Raw genomic sequence first — 19550 nt, forward strand, 5'->3', positions numbered from 1 at the left:
TTGTGTATGCGAGAGACTGTATTTTTCAATTGATTTTCATGAAATTTGGTCAGAATGATAGCCTTGATAAAACTAAGGTCAAGTTCGAATATTGGTCATCTAGGGTCAAAAACTAGGTCGATAGGACAAATCAAAGAAAAATGTTTTGTATGTGATAGAGGCTGTATTTTTCAATTGAGGTTCATGAAATTTGGTCAGAATGATTGCCTTGATCAAATCTAGGTCAAATTCGAATGTAGGTCATCTTGGTTCAAAAACTAGGTCACAAGTTCAAATGGAAGATAATACTTGTTTACACTTAAAAGACCACATTTTTGGTCCAATCTTAATGAAAATTGGTCAGAATATTTGTTTCTATGAAATCACTAGGTCAAGCATGTTTACACTGTTATGGTGTGTTTCTCAGGTGAGCGACCGAGGGCCATCTTGGCCCTCTGGTTTGTATTTTTGAATATTCATTTCCTTAAAATCATAATCTGTGCAAATCTTACATATGTCAAGAAAGCTTAAGATGTTAGCCTTATAGCACTTGTGTCCAGTCTCTTTAGGAAGTTGTCAATGGCATCTATCTGAAGATCTTTATTTAATGGATGTAGGTATTTTTTTGTTTTATCACCAAAGACTTCAATAAATTAATAAATATCAAACAGCAGGTTTGCAACAGTTTCACATATATATCTCATTTTAAGCCAAATATATGAAGTTTAAGGCTTTCAGTGTCAAAATTCATGTGGGGAAGTTGGCAGTTACTTGCAGAGAACAGGTTTGTACTGGTACAGAATCCAGGAACACTGGTTAGGTTAACTGCCCGCTGTTACATGACTGAAATACTGTTGAAAAATAGTGTTAAACTCAAAACAAACAAACAAACAAACAAACACAGTGTCAAAAGCCGAAGAAACTGCCTAAAAATACACATGGAAGGTGGAGGGGGTGGGGGTCAGCTAGTATGAGATACAAAGCCAAAATCCATTATACACTTATTGTAACTGAGATTGTGAAGCTTTAAAATTTCATTCCTTGTTGGATTTCTGTAATTACCTATCAAAGAAAATGTATATTATGTACTTTTAGACTGCAGCGTAAAGAGAGACAGTTTCGAGACTACCTTCTCTTCCTAAAGTCTATGTTTAGTTGTCTAACAGCCTTACATAATCTCAAAGGGAGGGACATCAGGTCAAAGGTATTTGTCATATCTAGTTTTTATTCTTTTTTAGATTATCTGTATACAGTTGAATATCGTTACCTCGATACTCTGGTTAGCACGATGTGTTTGATTTGGTCCCGATTTTTCCCTATTTATCTTAATGTAATTATTTATCATTACCTCGAAATGATTAGCTCGATATTTCGTTTAGCTCGATGAGATTTTTCAGTCCCGTCGACTTACCTGTACTGTTTTGACACCTGGTTTCGTCGATATCACAGCTTGTCAAAAAATACCCATGTTATTTGTAAGGTGTGAAAATCAACCTATTGTTGTCCGGTGATGTATTAATCATAGTCAAGTTAGTTTGTGTGTTTGTTTTGTTTGTTATTTAATCTTTAATCCAATTTAAATGTCAGGAAGTTTTGCATTTAACTCCCAATAATTAGTCTTATAAAACACCGTGCAAGTAGGAAAGCTATTTTCCAAAATAAAACTAATTTGGATGAAATATTTTCTGTTTGACTGAGTAAAAATCAACCATTTAGGATTGAGTAACAATATGCATATTTAACTGGCAAATTTTCGTTATCGAAGCACAGTCAAAATGACTACTCAACTAGAAACATTACCGCTGCATTCAGACTTGTTTAGGGAATGAATAAAAATGCTAATGTTTAAATGTATATTTTCAAAAATTAAAAAGTTGTATGTATGTTTTTGATTAACATGTTTTATTTGTCAATAAAATTAAAATCATATTTACATTTTATATTATTTCTTTCCCCTTTCAAGCCCTCTGGAAAAAAGCATTAGATATAATGACAATAAAGACACAAGTACAAAGTAGTCCCTGATAGTCGATATCGTTACGTCGAACTTCGGATACGTCGATGCAATTTTTTCAGTCCCTTGAATATCGAGGTAACGGTATTCGACTGTATTTGTGTTTGTCTCTTGCTTTTGAAAATTTTGTGTAGTTAAAGATGAAACAAATCTTCTCCAGTGCCTGATTCTCGGTTACAAGTTAGTATTGAGCTCTTTGCTTGATATAAAAAGAACTTGTCAAGATTCAAACCCTGTATTTGCAGACTTGTAATTTTCAAGCTACTCAAGATCAATGTTATAAAGTAATGTCTCTCTATTTCTTATCAAAATTTTATATAATGACGTCCCTCTGTTTTGACTCAAAATTTTAGAAGATAAATCAAATGGTATCTTTATTTGTTATCAAATTCTGTAAGGTAATGTCCCTGTTCCTCTGTTTATAAGGTTATTGTTGAGAAGTTGAATAACCAACTGTGAGGAGAGAAAATAATTTCCTTTGTTGAGAAATGTTTGCTCTTCAGACTTGGTTAAAAGACTCAGGTAAACCTTTAGTTATATAGAAAATAGAGGTATTTACTGTTTAGAAGTGTCCTTCACAAAGATTAAAATTTGCTTGTGTACAGGTACCACTGTCCAGAGAGGTTGTTGAGAAACTACAAAAGGAGCATGGAAGGGATGAGGATCAGAGTAGAGGAACATATGTGTAAGTGTCAGCCAGCAGATGTTGTTTTTGATTGAGCCGCGCCATGAGAAAACCAACAAAGTGCATTTGCGACCAGCATGGATCCAGACCAGCCTGCGCATCCACGCAGTCTGATCAAGATCCATGCTGTTTGCTGTCGAAGCATATTGCAGTTAGAGAAACCGTTAGCGAACAGCATGGATCACAAATGCACTATGTTGGTTTTCTCATTGTGCGGCTCAATTAAATTTTGACAGTTAACTTCGAATTTTTATGCCCCGCCATAAAATGGGGGGAAGCATATAGTGTTACCCCTGTCTCTGTGTTAGTGTTTGTTTTTGTGTTCGGGAAATGGTGATGTTCGTGTCCGGGCCATAACTTTGACATGCATGGTCTGATTTCAAAATAGTTTGACACAAATGATAAGCATGGATAGACAATGTGACTTGTGCAAAACCATTCCACTAGCTCAAAGGTCAAGGTCACAGTCCTTGGTTGAACTTAACCAATTTTCACTGCGTAAGTGGTATTCGTGTCCGGGCCATAACTTTGACATGCATGGTCCGATTTCAGAATAATTTCACACAAGCATGGATAGATAATATGACTTGCGCAAAACCATTTCACTAGCCCAAAGGTCAAGGTCACAGTCCTTGGTTGAACTTAGCCAATTTTCACTACATATACAGATTACTAAAGTTTCTGGTTTTCCTACAATATTTTTTGTCAAGCCCATAGGGGAGCGAAGACATAGTTGTCCAAATGGCTGTTCGGTGTATGGGCGTGTGTGCGTCAGTGCGTCCGTCCAGATTTCTTTGTCTGGACAATAAGTTTGTCATTGATTGTGGGATTTTAAAATAACTTGGCACAATTGTTAACCAACATTAGACGGCATGTCGCGCGCAACACCCGTGTCAATATCTTAAAGGTCAAGGTCACACTTGGAGTTTAAAGGTCAAATATGGCTATAATTGAACTTGTCCGGACAATAACTTCGTCATTGAATATGGGATTATAAAATAACCTGGCACAATTGTTTACCACCATGAGATGGTGTGTCGCGTGCAACACTGGCGTCAATATCTTACAGGTCAAGATCACACTTGGAGTTTAAAGGTCAAATATGACTATAATTGACCTTGTCCGGACAATAACTTTGTCATTGATTGTGGGATTTTAAAATAACTTGGCACAATTGTTCACTATCATGAGACGGCGTGTAGCGCGCAAAACCCGTGTCAATATCTTAAAAGTTTAGGTCACACTTGGAGTTTAAAGGTCAAATATGGCTATAATTGATCTTGTCCGGACAATAACTTCGTCATTGAATGTGGAATTATAAGATAACCTGGCACAGTTGTTTTATTTGGCACAAATGTTTGTCTCAGTGAGACAGAGTGTCATGTGCAACTCCCAGTCCTTTTGACAGCTGGCAGCTTGACATGTTGCCCTTGGGCATCTAGTTTTGTAAATAAATAGGGCCAAGGGTCCTTCTTTCACTTTATGAGCAGTACCATGCCTGTGACCTTTCTCATGTTGCAGAGGCATCTGTGTCTGTGGCACATTTCTAGTTTATATTGTTGTTGCTTCTGCTATGTTGGCTGTTAAGATTAGGTACATGAATTATCAGTTAATACACTAAAGTGTAAGTTTCAGAAATTGAATTTAAATTGTTTAAAACATGAACAGTGATAAATCCTTAAGCCAGAAGACTGTTAAATATAAACTAAATTTTTCACAAGTAACAATAGGACTCTTCCGGTTATAGTTTTTGTTCTGTTTGATTCAAAGGAAGCTATACACCCAATATTTCTGTTGTCTGCACCCTGGCTTTTTCCAGTATTAAAAATCATTTTCAGAAAAATCTTAAAAATTAATACATTTTCTGTTGTTGTTTTTTTTTTTCTCTCTTTTTATGAAGTGGGGAGGGGGTTGTTGTATGATATTCATTAGATAGCATCTTATATAGTCAGATTCAGGATGCCCTTTCACAAATGGCAGAGAGACAGGGAGTGTGGGTGTCATGACACAAAGTGTGATAATAATATGTTACTGCAGGTACCTTAGTAAGACTTTTGTGTCAAGAAATATGCACAAGGTCTGCAGTAAAGATATATCCTGACAGTGGTATAATTATGTGATCATGGAGTCCATTCAGTATCTCGCAGTAGAATTCCGTTTAAGTTGGTGCTTGGGTCTGGATGGTTCGTTGAATGGGGAGTGGTTGGTTTTGCACTTTTCCATTACCTCATGTGAACAGACTCAGTTAAAACTATTAATTTTGCTTGGTTGTATGCCATGCTTCCTGAGGACTGTATTACAGATTTTATTTACTAAAAGTGATATTACTTTGTGATATGCATATGACCTCTAGCAGAAAGGTGAAAGGTCATCTTGAACATGGAATTAAGGTTCAAACAGAAACATTGTGGTAATGCCTTTTTTGAGTATTGGTGCTTTCTATCATCTAACGACTGTAGTTCATAGAACAGAACAGAACAGAACAAATCTTTTATTTTTTAGACTTGAGCTTAAGCTCCTCATCCTTAAACAAATAAATATATATATCAAGGTCACACATATACATATGTATATATATCAAACATCAATACAATACAGATACTTGATTAAACGAGAGTGACATTATGATAATTAAAGAAAACATCAGTTTTGCGTATATCAAAGTACACAAACAATTATGAAAGCTAAAACTTTATATATATATCAAAAGATAGACTCGCGGTTGTGATTCATACATACAGGAGTCTGAAAATATTTTTAACCGTAACAGTTATACTTTAAAGAACTTCACAATATGTTACTTCTTATTTTTAAAGCACAGTTTATAAAACAAGCTAATCTGTTTAAGGTCTGTACATTCTTTGATGAAAACAATTCAACAAGTTTAAATACACTAGGACGATCAAAATAATACTTATCAATATATCGTTTTCGAACATTTTTATACTTTTTACATTTCAGAATGAAGTGAAACTCATCCTCAATATCATTTGATTCACAAATTTCACAACGTCTTTCACTTCTATCAAGTCTATTTTGACCATATCTCCCAGTTTCAATGCGCAGTTTATGTGCAGACAGTCTAAACTTTGTAAGCAAATGTCTATACCTTTTATTTGTCACTGTATTCAGGTATCTCTATTCGAATCTTAGCTTCACATATTGTAAACAATAAAACACTGTTGTAATAAATATGTTCAGTCTTGTAAATTACCAATGCTTAATTGATGAAGTGTACCAGTTTAGACTTCAGACGTAGCCAACATTAGATATATTTACATTTGCCCATTTTGTTCTACTTACATTAGTGATAATTGCTTATTACACATTTCTGTTAGAACCTAAACAATATTAATGATCTTCATATTCAGCTTAAGCTTCACATAATTAAGTAATTTGTGCGTGAAAATCTCCTTTGCTAGGAACATACCAATGACAAATACCTAAATGAACCCAAATAAATTCCTAGAGTAAAATATTGAGGCAGTATGTAGCCAATACCTGTACAAAGAGTGTTTAGGTTCATGTAATGTTTCACTGGTTGTGTATTTCTCTATAAAGGTACCGTCATCCTACGAATATAAGACGCACATTTTTTTACGAGATTCTGGTCTCGAAGGACCGATGCGTCCTATATATGTGGATAGAAAAAGACCAAACATTTCCCCTGACTCAAAAATTAAGAAAATCGATCTTTGTTTACCCCGCGTACCTCTATATTGAAGAGAATTCAAGGGGAGTAAATACCAATGACTCGGGCATAGCTAATAGCCGGTATTGGGACCGGCGTCCTAAATTACTTTTGTATAAAATGTAAAATTTAGAGCTCGCGTAAAAAAGATAAAAAAATTAATGCTGTTTTTCAATAAAATATATTTTACAACGCATTTCTGTAACTGATCATTAAGTTTTTAACAAGACCTGTGTAAAACTTTCCAGGCGTGTTTTCACACATTTTACATTAAAATACTTGAAACTCCATAATCAGCAAAAAGTTATAAAAATAAATAGCTGTGTATTTTTTTATACTTCTTTGATATCAGGTAGCCCGGAAATCGATTATCTAATCTTCAAACATAATTTTGATAGTTGTCTATAATTCTCTTGTTCATCGAGAAATTCACTCCCGAGGCATTTTTCATCTTACACCTACTGTCACAATCTGCAAACAATTAACCGTTTAATTATACCTAGAGGCACCTGTAAACTGATGTGCATGCCAGATTTTAGACTGATCCAATATGATCATAGTCGCTGATCCGTAATGTTCAAAACAATGTGCAAAGCAGTCTTAAAATTATGTCATTTTACCGCCACGTGCCAAAGTGTACTTTCGTTTTCACTGGCGTCAATATTCATGGAGTGGTCAGGGGATGCGGCAGTTTAGTGCTTACACAGAGTTTATGCTTTTCAATTTAAATATTTGCCACAACATCCAAAAACATTGACAATGATAAGGAAAAACCAGAGAGTTCGTAGAAACTATAGCGAATTTCGGACAAACATAACTTCGGATAAGTGATAAGTGGGTATAAGCATTTTTCCAGAATTCTCCTGATATTTTTAATGCCAGAATACCATGCAAGCGTATTTAAATTGCTTATTTTCATTACGGGTCCAATATTTCAAATTTTATCATATTAGAAAATGGAAAGGTTCATTTTCAAGGCAACTTAAGAGCGTTTATCTTTCTAATATGATGAAATGTCTTCTTTCTAATCTTTCTTCCTTTCTCATTGATGTTTCTTTATTTATCTGGGTCTTTGTTTTATACAGTTCTCGTGGCCAAGGCAAACATCGTGGTGCTCAAAGCTTCAGGAGTGGTTACAGCAGTCGTCGTACCACAATTGCTGAGGCCAGCAGCGAACTCGGAGATTTTTTGCTAGATGACCTTACCCAAAAAAGACGTTCTCAATATCGTTCAAAGATAAAGTAATCACTAATATAGAGAAATATATACCTTAAACTTGTTTAGAGTTAACAGTTATACATTTGGGCTATACCAAAGAAATCTCATTTTAATACTGGAATTTTTTGTTTGTTTTTGAATTACCAAACAAATTCATTTCATAAATTAAAAGTTCATAATTTGCTGACAAACTTTGTATTATACAAGTACAACTTAAAAAAAGATGCATAGTATGAAAAGCTTGAAAATAACAGGTATATCATTCTATTTATCTATCTTTTAATGCTTGTTCTCTAGACGTTTCCAATTAATTTATATTTCCAATGACTGTTTTTGAACTCATATTTTTAGTTATCTGTCTTTCTGATAGTTCTATTTATCTCTCTAAATGACTATACTATATTCTAATTTTTCTAACCAATCTTTCTTTCTAATTTATCTTATTAATGTCTATTCTCTAACCTGTCAGCCTATTTATCTATCTTTCTATATCTCTCTCTGTCTATGTGATATAGCCCAGGCATGCAAAGTGTACATCGTGGTCGGAGACTTTCATCAGTCAGCTACAATCTTGGTGGTCAAAGCAGTCGCCGCACCTCCGTCACTGATGATTTTAGTGACTTTGGAGATTTTGGCCAAGATGCTGTCTCTCCCAGGAAACAAGCTCCATATCTTCCATCTTTACTGTATATATATATTTGTTTTTATTAGTATTATCTGTGTAATAGTATGATTTCAATGATTCACTGGGTTGAGACTATACTGTTATATTACTGCTGCTGTTTGCACAGTTAGAGCACTATCATGCTCAGTGGCAGTAGAATTGTGGCACTGTTGGATTGAAAAACTAGACATATTTATTGTTAGCGAAATTGTCTTTGTATTCTGACCTCCTGTTCACAAAACATTTTCAGTCTCTGTTGAGTTTGATAATGAAACTTAATATGTCATTTATATGAAAATTACATGTTAAAAATTAAATGATAAGTTCAGGACTATTTCAAGTGACTATACAATACGAATGGTTAGTGTCAGTTGGAATTTAATCAGACTCAACTGAGACCAAAACCTGTTTTGTGAGCATGGGGCCAGTTTTTGGAGGATATCAAAGATCAGGCCTCATAGTCTGACATGTATGCCAAAACAATTGTCCTGGAATTTTGATTAGTTCCTGTATTACTGAAAGAACAAGTGAGGTATAATGAAAATTTTGCCGGCATTTTGTTCAAAATATCACCTGAACCACAGTAATTTACCTTAATGTTCTTCTCATGCTAACCAATCAGCATTCCTAAGGAACACATTTCATGCTTAAGCCATAACAACATTTTTTAACAGTTATTTCATTATGAGCAAAGACAGTAGGGCAGCTTTATTAGAAAATTTGCCGTACTGCATCTTAACTCTCATCATGCTGGATACGATTGATTCTGCCTTTGAGACCAGTGTAGATCATGGTCAGCCTGCATATCCGACAGTCTGATCATGATCTGCACTGTTGGCTATTCAGCCAGTATCTTTTTGGTAAGCACCCCTTTCAACAGTAAATAGTACTGTCCAAATTGGGAGATGGACAAGTTCATTATAGAAACTTTAGCATGGTAAGAATTAAACTTAGGTTTAGATAAAAGACATGCTGTTATCATGATCTGACATTACAAAATTAATCATTTAACCTTTAGCCTGCTGGCGGCAAGTGGTTCTGCCTTTGCGACCAGTGCAGACCAAGATAGAGCCTGCATGGTCTGCACTGTTCGCTATTCAGTCAGTGTATTTTCAGTGAACACTCCTTCAAATAATAAATGGTACTGCCCAAATTGAAAGATGGAACGGTCCATTTTAGAAATTTAGCTGGCTAAAGGTTAATACAATTCAGCAAAATGCATAAAAACATTACAAATAAACTTTATTTCACAGCAAGAATACTTTAGCACATTTCTGTCTCTCACTGCCTGATGCTGCAGACTTTAAGCACAAAGTATATTTTGACTATTTTAATTATGCCTTTTTCTGTTACATAAGGAGTTTTGAGTAAAATACTGTAGAAAGAGTGAATTTGTTTGCTATATCTTCCTTAGGAATGGTATTTTGTTCAGAAGATACTGAATTTTAATCATATCTCACAATGTCATGGTAGTTTACTTATGAAGCACATATTTTCCAGGCAAGTCTTTATACAGGTCAAACTACACAATCTGATTTTTGATATCTTATTTGAGAAACAGAATAGAAATGGCACAACCAGCCATTCATTTGATGAATCTTTAGCATTTAAATGTGTTTGTTGTAATTATGTTTATTTGACTGGATTTCCTAGATCAAGGGGTAGAGGTACACATGCCTCTACTCTGCAAGTGGAGAGAGATCATGGGACTTACAACACTGGTGCTCGTTTGTCCATCTTTAATACAGCTTATCGTTTAAACACTGTTGATACTGCAACCAAAAATGTGTTTGGGAGGAGGTATCAGACAGTTAATATTTATTTACAATGTTTTTTTTTTCTATGATTTGTTTTAGGACTTAAAAATGCCTTATTCATAGGTTGGAAATGGTTCTTTTCATTACATATTTAAATTGATATCAGCGTAAAATCATGATATTTAGGTAATTCATGTAGCTGAAAAGAAACAACCATTTTAAACAGAACTTCCATTGAATACGTATGTGATGAAATATGTGAAAAAGAGAAAAGAGTCTGCTATGTCCATGGATAGGGCATTTTAAAGTCTGATTTGTCTAACCATCCTTAGCAAAAAATGTTAATATCTGTTAACTGACCTCAGTATGATCACAATTTCATTTTACCTAATTCAGAAAAAAAAGGACTATAATATGTGTAAAACAAGTTTTTTTTACATGTTTGACTTAATTTGTTGGAGTAAAATACCTAAAAGCCATTACTTCATTTTGATATTATACTAGACTAAGTATAAAAAACTTTGACATTGACATCGTTTCAAGTATAAGAGACGTTTGTCGAAGCAACTGGCTCTATAACAGGCAAAGAAAGATTGAGAAGTTTTGATGTTTTAGCAGGAAAAGCTAACATGTGATAAAAAGAATATTACATTTTGTGTCTTTCCACATTGAGTTTATTAAACTCATTGAATAAAATTGATAAAATGCAAGTCTGTTCTGAGCATTTTATTAGTTTTATTCAATGAGTTTAATAATCTCAGTATAGACACTGATTTATTATCATGCACGTATGTTATCTGCGAAATAAAAATTTATTTTGACATGTGATAAGTAGAGGAACTAAACGTTTTGTGTTAAGGATGGTAGACTTGTTTATAGTTTTGCGTTTACAACATGATATTGTTCTGTTGCTTGTCCAGTGTAAACAGACATGCTAGATTTGATATGTTGCTTAAAATTGTATTCTGGCACGCCCATTTCTTAAAGTTATTTTATGAAAATGCAAAAACAGTGTTTAAATCAACTTCTATCAAGTTTCACGGTCTTGTCCATTTTTGTCAAGCTTGTTTGCGGAAAGCAACAAGATTCGTAGTAATCCAAATGGTTGTTCGGTGTATGTGTGTTAGATAGTGCATGCATCTGTCTTGATTTTTTGTCAGGACAATGACTTTGACTTGCATGGAGGTTTATATTTGGCATGAATATTAACCTCAATTACCTGGAGTGTAATGCACAAACGTCCCAGACCCCTACCTCAAAGGTCAAGGTCACACTTAGGGGTCAGTGGTCAGTTTTAGAGCTTGTCCATTCCATAAATTTAAGATGCATTCTTATCTGACTAACATTATGCTTAAATCATCACATTGATATTATGTCGATGTCACGTTGACGTGATATTTAGCGCCATGTATGCATCTAGAAATGTAGCTTTCAAATTTGATCAAATATTTTACTTAATATCATGTTTTAAAACAAAATGTCACATTGCATAACTGTCTTGATTAATTTATACACATACTAAGTTGGTTATATACTTTGCAGAATAATTTACCAACATTTTAGCCCAAATTGAACTCCTCCGCAAGATGTATTACCATTTCCAGTCCTGGCGTGTATAAACAAAGGAGCGTGATGACCTACCATTTTGCGCCATGCATGCACAAAGAAACATTTCTGTCATATTTGATCTAACTGTATTAGTATCTAAATAATTTATAGCAAAACCGCGTTTTATTTTTATTTTGCATAAATGGTTGCCTCAATGAGACGGAGCGTCATGCGCAAACGTCAGGCCCCTCTCTCAAAGGTCAAGGTCACACTTAGGGGTCAAAGGTCATGTAAGATCTTAGGCAATAACTTTGACATGCATTGATCAGTTTTTTTTATTTGGTAGATTCCATCTTTTTGGTGCAATTTTTAAGAATTACTCCCCTTTGTTGTTACTATAAAGAGCTTATTTTGTAACTTTTTTGTTATTGGCTGTTGGCAAAATCCGGGAACATGTTTCTCTGCGGTACAACATGGATGCTGCTTCAAATTTTTAGGTGGATTTTGACATGTTTGACCTGGTAAGGATTTTTTGTGGACTTAGAATTTTGCTTTAGAATTACTTCCCTTTGTTGTTCCTACAAATAGCTTATTTTGTAACTTATTTATTTTGGGCCATACAGAAAAACCAACGCAACTTTAGTTCTACAGGGCTAAATAAATAAATTTTGAGTACTGTGTTCAAATTTTGAGGTATGTATCTGGAAATTTCAACCAAGTATTTTGCCTTTCATTTTTATCCACAATTGAAGATGGACAATATTGGCATCGAAGACTTTCTTACAACAAGGAAAAGTTGAGTACCCACCTAATATTCTCCTGACCTAAATCCCTGTGACTTTTTCCTATTTCCCTGGTAAAAGAAAAGGTTTACAGGTAAAAGCTATGCCACTAGAATTGCCCTTGTTTCTGCAATTTTTCAGTGTCTGAATAGTATACCAAGGGGAGACTACTTTGTAGCAATAAGGTCATGGATAGCAATACTTCAAAAGTATGTTTCTTTGCAGAGGGATGATGTGAAAATCATCTTCATTTGATTGATTACTTAGGTATACAAAGACCAGTGAAAGAATATATTGAATCCGTTTCATACTCATAGTTCTGAGACATAATTATGTTCTCATTGTTGCAAACTTTATTTACAATTTCCTGTAGCTTTTCAGTCTACAGAACTTAATATATAGCATGATTCTAATACAATTCAACAAGAAGAATTGTAAAAAAGATGTACTTTCAGCAATGCAACTTTCACAAGAACTATAAACTAGGATATAAAGTTAACCCTTATCGTGCTGGACGCAATTGATTGTGCCTTTGTGACCAGTGTAGATCATAATCTGTACTGTTTGCCATTCAGTCAGTATCATTTTGGTAATCATCCCTTTTAACAGTTAAGGGTACTGTCCATATTGAAAGATGGACAAGTTCATTCTAGAAATTTAGCAGGGTAAGGGTTAAAGAGAAGAAACTGAGGCCTGTATCTTGTGAGTAGTTTATTATTTCATTATCATGATTACAGTAAATCAAGGAATGTTGCAACCATTTCAAGTGAACGTCCACCACTAGAGACATGGGAAGATTTGTTAAATTACCAACCGGAACCATACGTTGAAAAGGAAGGAAAGTCGGGTGGAATGGTCTTCCAGATTGGAGTGATAACAAAGTTCATGCGTTGGTATAGGTTTGTATGTTATATTTATTTCTTCCCAAACCTCTCCTCTCCTGCCTTCAAGCTAGCTTTGTGTCATTTGATTGATTCCTTGGCCCTTCGGCAGACCCTTTGGTTTCTCATCAATCAGTGGCTTTCAGACTTAATAGGATGATCTCTTTGGTTTTCAGAGTAAGAACATTGGAGGTCAAGGTCTCAAGGAACTAGAGACTGAAAACAATTTCTTATCAATAACTAGAAAAGGCTTGCTCCTATTGTACTATTTCATTGACCTGTCAAAACATGTTTCTGGCTTTCATGTTAATCTTATATAGGCGTGAACAAAATATAATGAAAGCCGGTGTAACGGTCAGTTTTTTTTCCCCAGTCAGTTTTTTCCCCTTTCTTCCCCGGGGGAAAGAATTGACTAGTCAGTTTTTTCCCCGGGGAAGAAACTGACTAGTCAGTTCTTTCCCCCCCTAGTCAATTCTTTCCCCCCTCATCAATTTTCCTGGCTAGTCAATTATTTCCCCTGTTAGTGAATTGGAACTGGTTATTTTTGGTTATTCTTAACTAGCCTGTTTTTCATTTCCGATAGTCGGTTTTCATTTAAATTGCATATAAAATAAGAAATATGTTTCATATTTTGTGTAAATTAAAGAAATGTTTTTAAAAGAACTTATTTTAATTTCTGTTGTATTTTTCAAATTTTGACAGGTCAAATAAATTGCTTTTGTTAAAACTTCACTCAGTAACAAAAGCCTCTGAGAAGTGTATTATACAAGTACTGTAACTCTTTTTGCTTACTTTTTCAATTTTTATGCCCCCGAAGGGAGGCATATAGTTTTTGAACCGTCTGTCTGTCCGTCGGTCTGTCAGTCCGTCCGCAATTTTCGTGTCCGGTCCATATCTTTGTCATCGATGGATGGATTTTCAAATAACTTGGCATGAATGTGTACCACAGTAAGACGACGTGCAGTGCGCAAGACCCAGGTCCGTAGCTCAAAGGTCAAGGTCACACTTAGACGTTAAAGGATAGTGCATTGATGGGCATGTCCGGTCCATATCTTTGTCATCGATGGATGGATTTTCAAATAACTTGGCATGAATGTGTACCACAGTAAGACGACGTGCAGTGCGCAAGACCCAGGTCCGTAGCTCAAAGGTCAAGGTCACACTTAGACGTTAAAGGATAGTGCATTGATGGGCATGTCCGGTCCATATCTTTGTCATCGATGGATGGATTTTCAAATAACTTGGCATGAATGTGTACCACAGTAAGACGACGTGCAGTGCGCAAGACCCAGGTCCGTAGCTCAAAGGTCAAGGTCACACTTAGACGTTAAAGGATAGTGCATTGATGGGCGTGTCCGGTCCATATCTTTGTCATCGATGGATGGATTTTCAAATAACTTGGCATGAATGTGTACCACAGTAAGACGACGTGCAGTGCGCAAGACCCAGGTCCGTAGCTCAAAGGTCAAGGTCACACTTAGACGTTAAAGATCATTTTTCATGATAGTGCATTGATGGGCATGTCCGGTCCATATCTTTGTCATTCATGCATGGATTTTAAAATAACTATGCATGAATGTGTGACACAGTAAGACGATGTGTCGCGCGCAAGACCCAGCTCCGTAGGTCAAAGGTCCAAAACTCTTAACATTGGCCATAACTATTCATTCAAAGTGCCATCGGGGGCATGTGTCATCCTACGGAGACAGCTCTTGTCTATCATTTGATTTACACACAATAGCTTTGTCTGGAGCATTAATTACTCCAAAATTATTAAGAGATTTTATTAAAACTTCATACAATGCAAAGGCAAGTACAGAGTACATGAACCATATCTCTGCCTAGCTTACTGTTTTAATTATTTCCCTTTATCAAATTTCCCTTTATACAATTTATCCAAAGCATGATGAAACTTATTAAGAGCTGAAGGGAATTCATTTAAAGTGCATTCAGAGATGGTAGACACTGAGAGAAAGTGCTGAAAGCTCCCTTTTGGAATTTCAGTTGTGCTGTTGATAACACTTTAAGTACTTTAGGTAACTTACTTAAAATGCATAAATAGGTTGAGAACATTAAGGGAAATGTTCATTGAACAAGAATTTTAACTTCGCCTTGCATGTTTTTTTTTATTATTATTTCCCTTTATTCATTATAAGCCCATTTTGAAAAAAAATGGATGTGTTGTGTGATGTCATTTGTGCATCAGTCCTGCTGTCCATCAGTCGGCCATTTCATGTCAAGAGCATAACTCAATAACCATTCAAGATACTGACTTTATTCCTGGCATATAGATAGGTTGTGATGAGACAATGTACAGAGTGCATAAAGCAAGACAGTAGGCCGTGGTCAAAGTGAGGTCAAATCTGTGGGTCATATTTTGTGTCAAGAGCATATCTTAATAATCATTCAAGGTATTGACTTCAAACTTGGCTTATAGGTTTGTTGATGGGAGGCGGTACCCCCTCCCAGACCCGCCCCCTCTGCTGCCCCAATGGGCAAATCATCCCTACACCCCTTGGATTGTAGCTGGGGCCTCTCAGATTTATGGCCAACATTTTTCTAAGTGTAAAACTCTAGTCAATGAATTGATTTTTTGAGAATGTAGTTGCAGTGTATGTGAAAGACTGTGGAAGGGAGGGGAGATAAGCAACATAATTATGATTTTCCATGCCTTTGAATTTTTGTACAAAATTTACAGGCAGAACATTGGTTAACTATATACATTATTGATTTCTGTTCCAATATTTGCAAAAAATGTGATAAATACCAATAAAAAATAAGCCTTAAAAAAAAATTAGAAGCATCTGACGAGGTTCGAACTCCTGACCTCTCACATGTGAAGCATGTACGCTAACCATTGGACCACGAGAAAATGTAAAATAAATTTTGTTACGGCAGCGTTTCTAAATTCGTTTTACTTTGACATTTTTGAAATTTTTGGCTTTTCTACATTAAAAAAACCCGCCCGCTTAGCTCAATAGGTAGAGCGTCGGTCTATGAGATCGATCCTCGGTCGGGGAATATGTTCTCCGTGACGATTTGATAAAAGACATTGTGTCTGAAATCATTCGTCCTCCACCTCTGATTCATGTGGGGAAGTTGGCAGTTACTTGCAGAGAACAGGTTTGTACTGGTACAGAATCCAGGAACACTGGTTAGGTTAACTGCCCGCCGTTACATGACTGAAATACTGTTGAAAAATGGCGTTAAACCCAAAACAAACAAACATGGCAATGATTTTGTTATTCAAACACTGCTGTAATGTACATTATTATTCGATATTGGAAACAAAAAGCGGGCCGCTTGAATCATCTAAAAACTCGTTGCATGAAGAAACCCGAATAACACCTATTCCATTAATACCGCGAAATTTTCAACTCGTTAGAATAAGAATAATCTGTTTTTTTTTTTCACATATCTATAACGGTAATGCGGCGCCGGATCGTTCATAAGCAATTTTATTTCATCAAATGTCGTCCTGAGAATTATTTACAGCGCGAACTGCGGCAGCAGTTCCGGGAATTATGGGCAGAAACAACAACAACAATAAACGGTGAAGGTATAGAACATATTCCCAAGTTGAACGGTATATAGGTTTACTTTGACATATACGCATACACAATTATCTATAGACGGAAAAACCTTCCGTTTTCCCGTATAATAAAACTCTTGGCTTCCTTCGCAGAAACATCCAGACGAAAAACCAAAACATCAGAGAAATTGCCTACAAAACACTAGTTAGACCACAAGAATATGCCTCTTCTGTGTGGAGCCCTCATACACAATTAAATATCACTGAAGTAGAAAAATTTCAGCACAGGGCAGTCCATTGGGTAAAAGACAACTACTCTAATTATGACATTGTCACCAGCATGCAACATGTTGGCAGACATTACAAGACCGACGTGACATGGCACGGCTGACAATGTTTTATAAAATTGTATACTGTTTGGTGGCAGTGCCGGTTCCATCATATCTCGTGGTGCCTGTGAGTATGACGCGCCACATGCACCCCTTTCCTTCAGGCAAATTCACACCTCTGCCAGCTATTATAAGTACTCCTGGAATATCTGACCTAGAGGGGTTTAAGTGTAGTCTTAACCCCTCTCATTTCAAACCGCCCCTGAGTACTGGAGACAATTGTTTTTACCAGCTTTTAACCTATAAATACCTTCACCTTGTATTAACACTGTCACTTTTATTTGTTCTCACTATTTTACTTTGAAGTCTTCTTTTCAATGCTTTTAAAATACTTTTATTCTTGCACTTGACGTGCACCTGCTAGTTTACCCAAAAGGGGCTTAAGCAGTATGAAAAGATATCTGTTCTTTGCATGGGCGGAACCATAGGCATAGCCTTTAAACTTTTAAGGAAGACAATATTGATTGTGAGTACATGTACCAAAGACAGAAAAAACTGTGTCGGTTGGGTGAATTCCCAGGGGCAGATAAGGTAGCCAGATTTAACTTGCCAAGGGGACAAAAAACAGTCGGGTCAATCTGTATGCTGCTTTCTCTTTGATTCGAGCCTCTTAAATCTTTTAGGGGTATGCATATTTTTGTAAACCTGTTCAATTAAATAATTATGTCTCCCACCACACAGTGGTGTGGGAGACATATTGATTTACTCCAGTCTGTGTGTGTGTGTGTGTGTGTCTATCTGTCTGTCTGTCACAAAGCTTGTCCACACTCTAAGTCAAACATTTCTCCTGCGATCTTCTCCAAACTTGAACAAAATGTGTTTGACCATAAGACCTTGGCCAAGTTTGATAACTAGCCAAATTGGTCCAGGCATATTGGAGTTACGGCCCTTGAATTACCAAAAACTGGCCTTTTTACTCTTGTCCGCACTCTAAGTCAAACATTTCTCATCCGATCTTCACCAAACTTGAACAAAATGTGTTTGACTATGAGACCTCGGCCAAGTTCGATAACTAGCCAAATCGGTCCGGGCATTTTGGAGTTACGGCCCTTGAATTACTGAAAAATCGGCCTTTTTTCTTTTGTTTGCACTCTAAGTCGAACATTTCTCATCTGATCTTCACCAAACTTGAACAAAATGTGTTTGACCATGAGATCTTGGCCAAGTTCAATAACTAGCCAAATCGGTTCAGGTATTTTTGGAGTTAAGGCCCTTGAATTACCGAAAAATCGGCCTTTTTGCTCTTGTCCGCACTCTAAGTCGAACATTTCTCATCTGATCTTCACCAAATTTGAACAAAATGTGTTTGACCATAAGACCTCGGACAAGTTCGATAATGAGCCAAATCGGTCTAGGCATTTTGGAGTTCTGGCCCTTGCATTGTAGTGAGTAAACAGTATATAAAGACTGACTTGCTATTTAGATGCATGATTAGGCAGTTGTGGGAGACATTCGCTTTTCTCAAAAGCAGCTCTAGTTTTTGTTTGTTTTACAAAAATATTTGCATTTAACAATGGACATTAAGAATTACAATATTATCATCATTTATATGTACTTTTTTGCACGAGACTGAAGGAGGTCACATCCATCATTTTAAACTTTCTCATCGATTCGAGCCTTGTTTGTTAGGTCAATAAGTGTGTATGTTTGCACAGTTCTATTTCCATAAAGCAAATTTCTATCAAGATTGAATTCTAGTTCCCTCCTTACAACAGTCGAAATATGCTCAGGATGCTTTTAATTTGAATTTAGGCTTACAATATTACCCACTGTGTAATTTCCTTTTGAAATAAGCAATTTTTGATGCAAAACATTAAAACAGGTATTTACTCAATTTTTCAGTGGTTTCATGACTTATATTTTCAAAGGCATTTTAAAATGTAAAGGACACAAGTTTCTGATGAAAGAACTTGCTACATTCAGATGAGCATGAATTTTACTAAAACATAAGGGCTCGAATCGACGAGAAACAGGCATACTACATACACGGCCTGTAAACACTGCATGCTCTCTCTCTCTTTATGAGGTGAGTTGAAAAAAGAGCCAGAGATACTTCCGAGACGGCGCTAATGACCGGAACTATACAAGAAATGTAAACAGAGAAATAGGGTGAGTTTACTTTTTACTTCCTGTAACAAATTCAAGACCTTATTTCAAAAAGGAGCAATGTAGTTCCACTCAAAAATGGTTATACTTTTTATGTATGCAGATCGATTTGCAGAGCGACGGCATTTCTTGACATTAGAACTTTTAAAAGTTGTTAAATTAGGCCGGTTTATACCGAAAGAGGACACTTTCACCCTTACTTACAAAAGTCAGTTCTATTTCACAACTTTCAAAAGTTCTCGAGTCAAGAAATGCCTTTGCTCTGCAGATCGATCTGCATACATAAAAAGTATAACCATTTCTG

The 19550-nt window shown here is 35.8% G+C and overlaps 1 protein-coding gene across 1 annotated transcript; it reads left to right on the forward strand.

The window, feature by feature from the left end:
• Positions 1-978: 978 nt before the first annotated feature.
• LOC123540296 (uncharacterized) lies at positions 979-13394 on the forward strand. The gene is made up of 6 exons (XM_053527109.1): positions 979-1183; positions 2599-2678; positions 7455-7610; positions 8103-8273; positions 9905-10051; positions 13076-13394. The coding sequence occupies exons 1-6, from the start codon at positions 1127-1129 to the stop codon at positions 13377-13379; spliced, it is 915 nt and encodes a 304-aa protein (XP_053383084.1). The 5' UTR covers positions 979-1126; the 3' UTR covers positions 13380-13394.
• Positions 13395-19550: the final 6156 nt, after the last annotated feature.

This window comes from Mercenaria mercenaria, chromosome 16 (assembly GCF_021730395.1).
Source record: "Mercenaria mercenaria strain notata chromosome 16, MADL_Memer_1, whole genome shotgun sequence".
Lineage (NCBI taxonomy): Eukaryota > Metazoa > Mollusca > Bivalvia > Venerida > Veneridae > Mercenaria > Mercenaria mercenaria.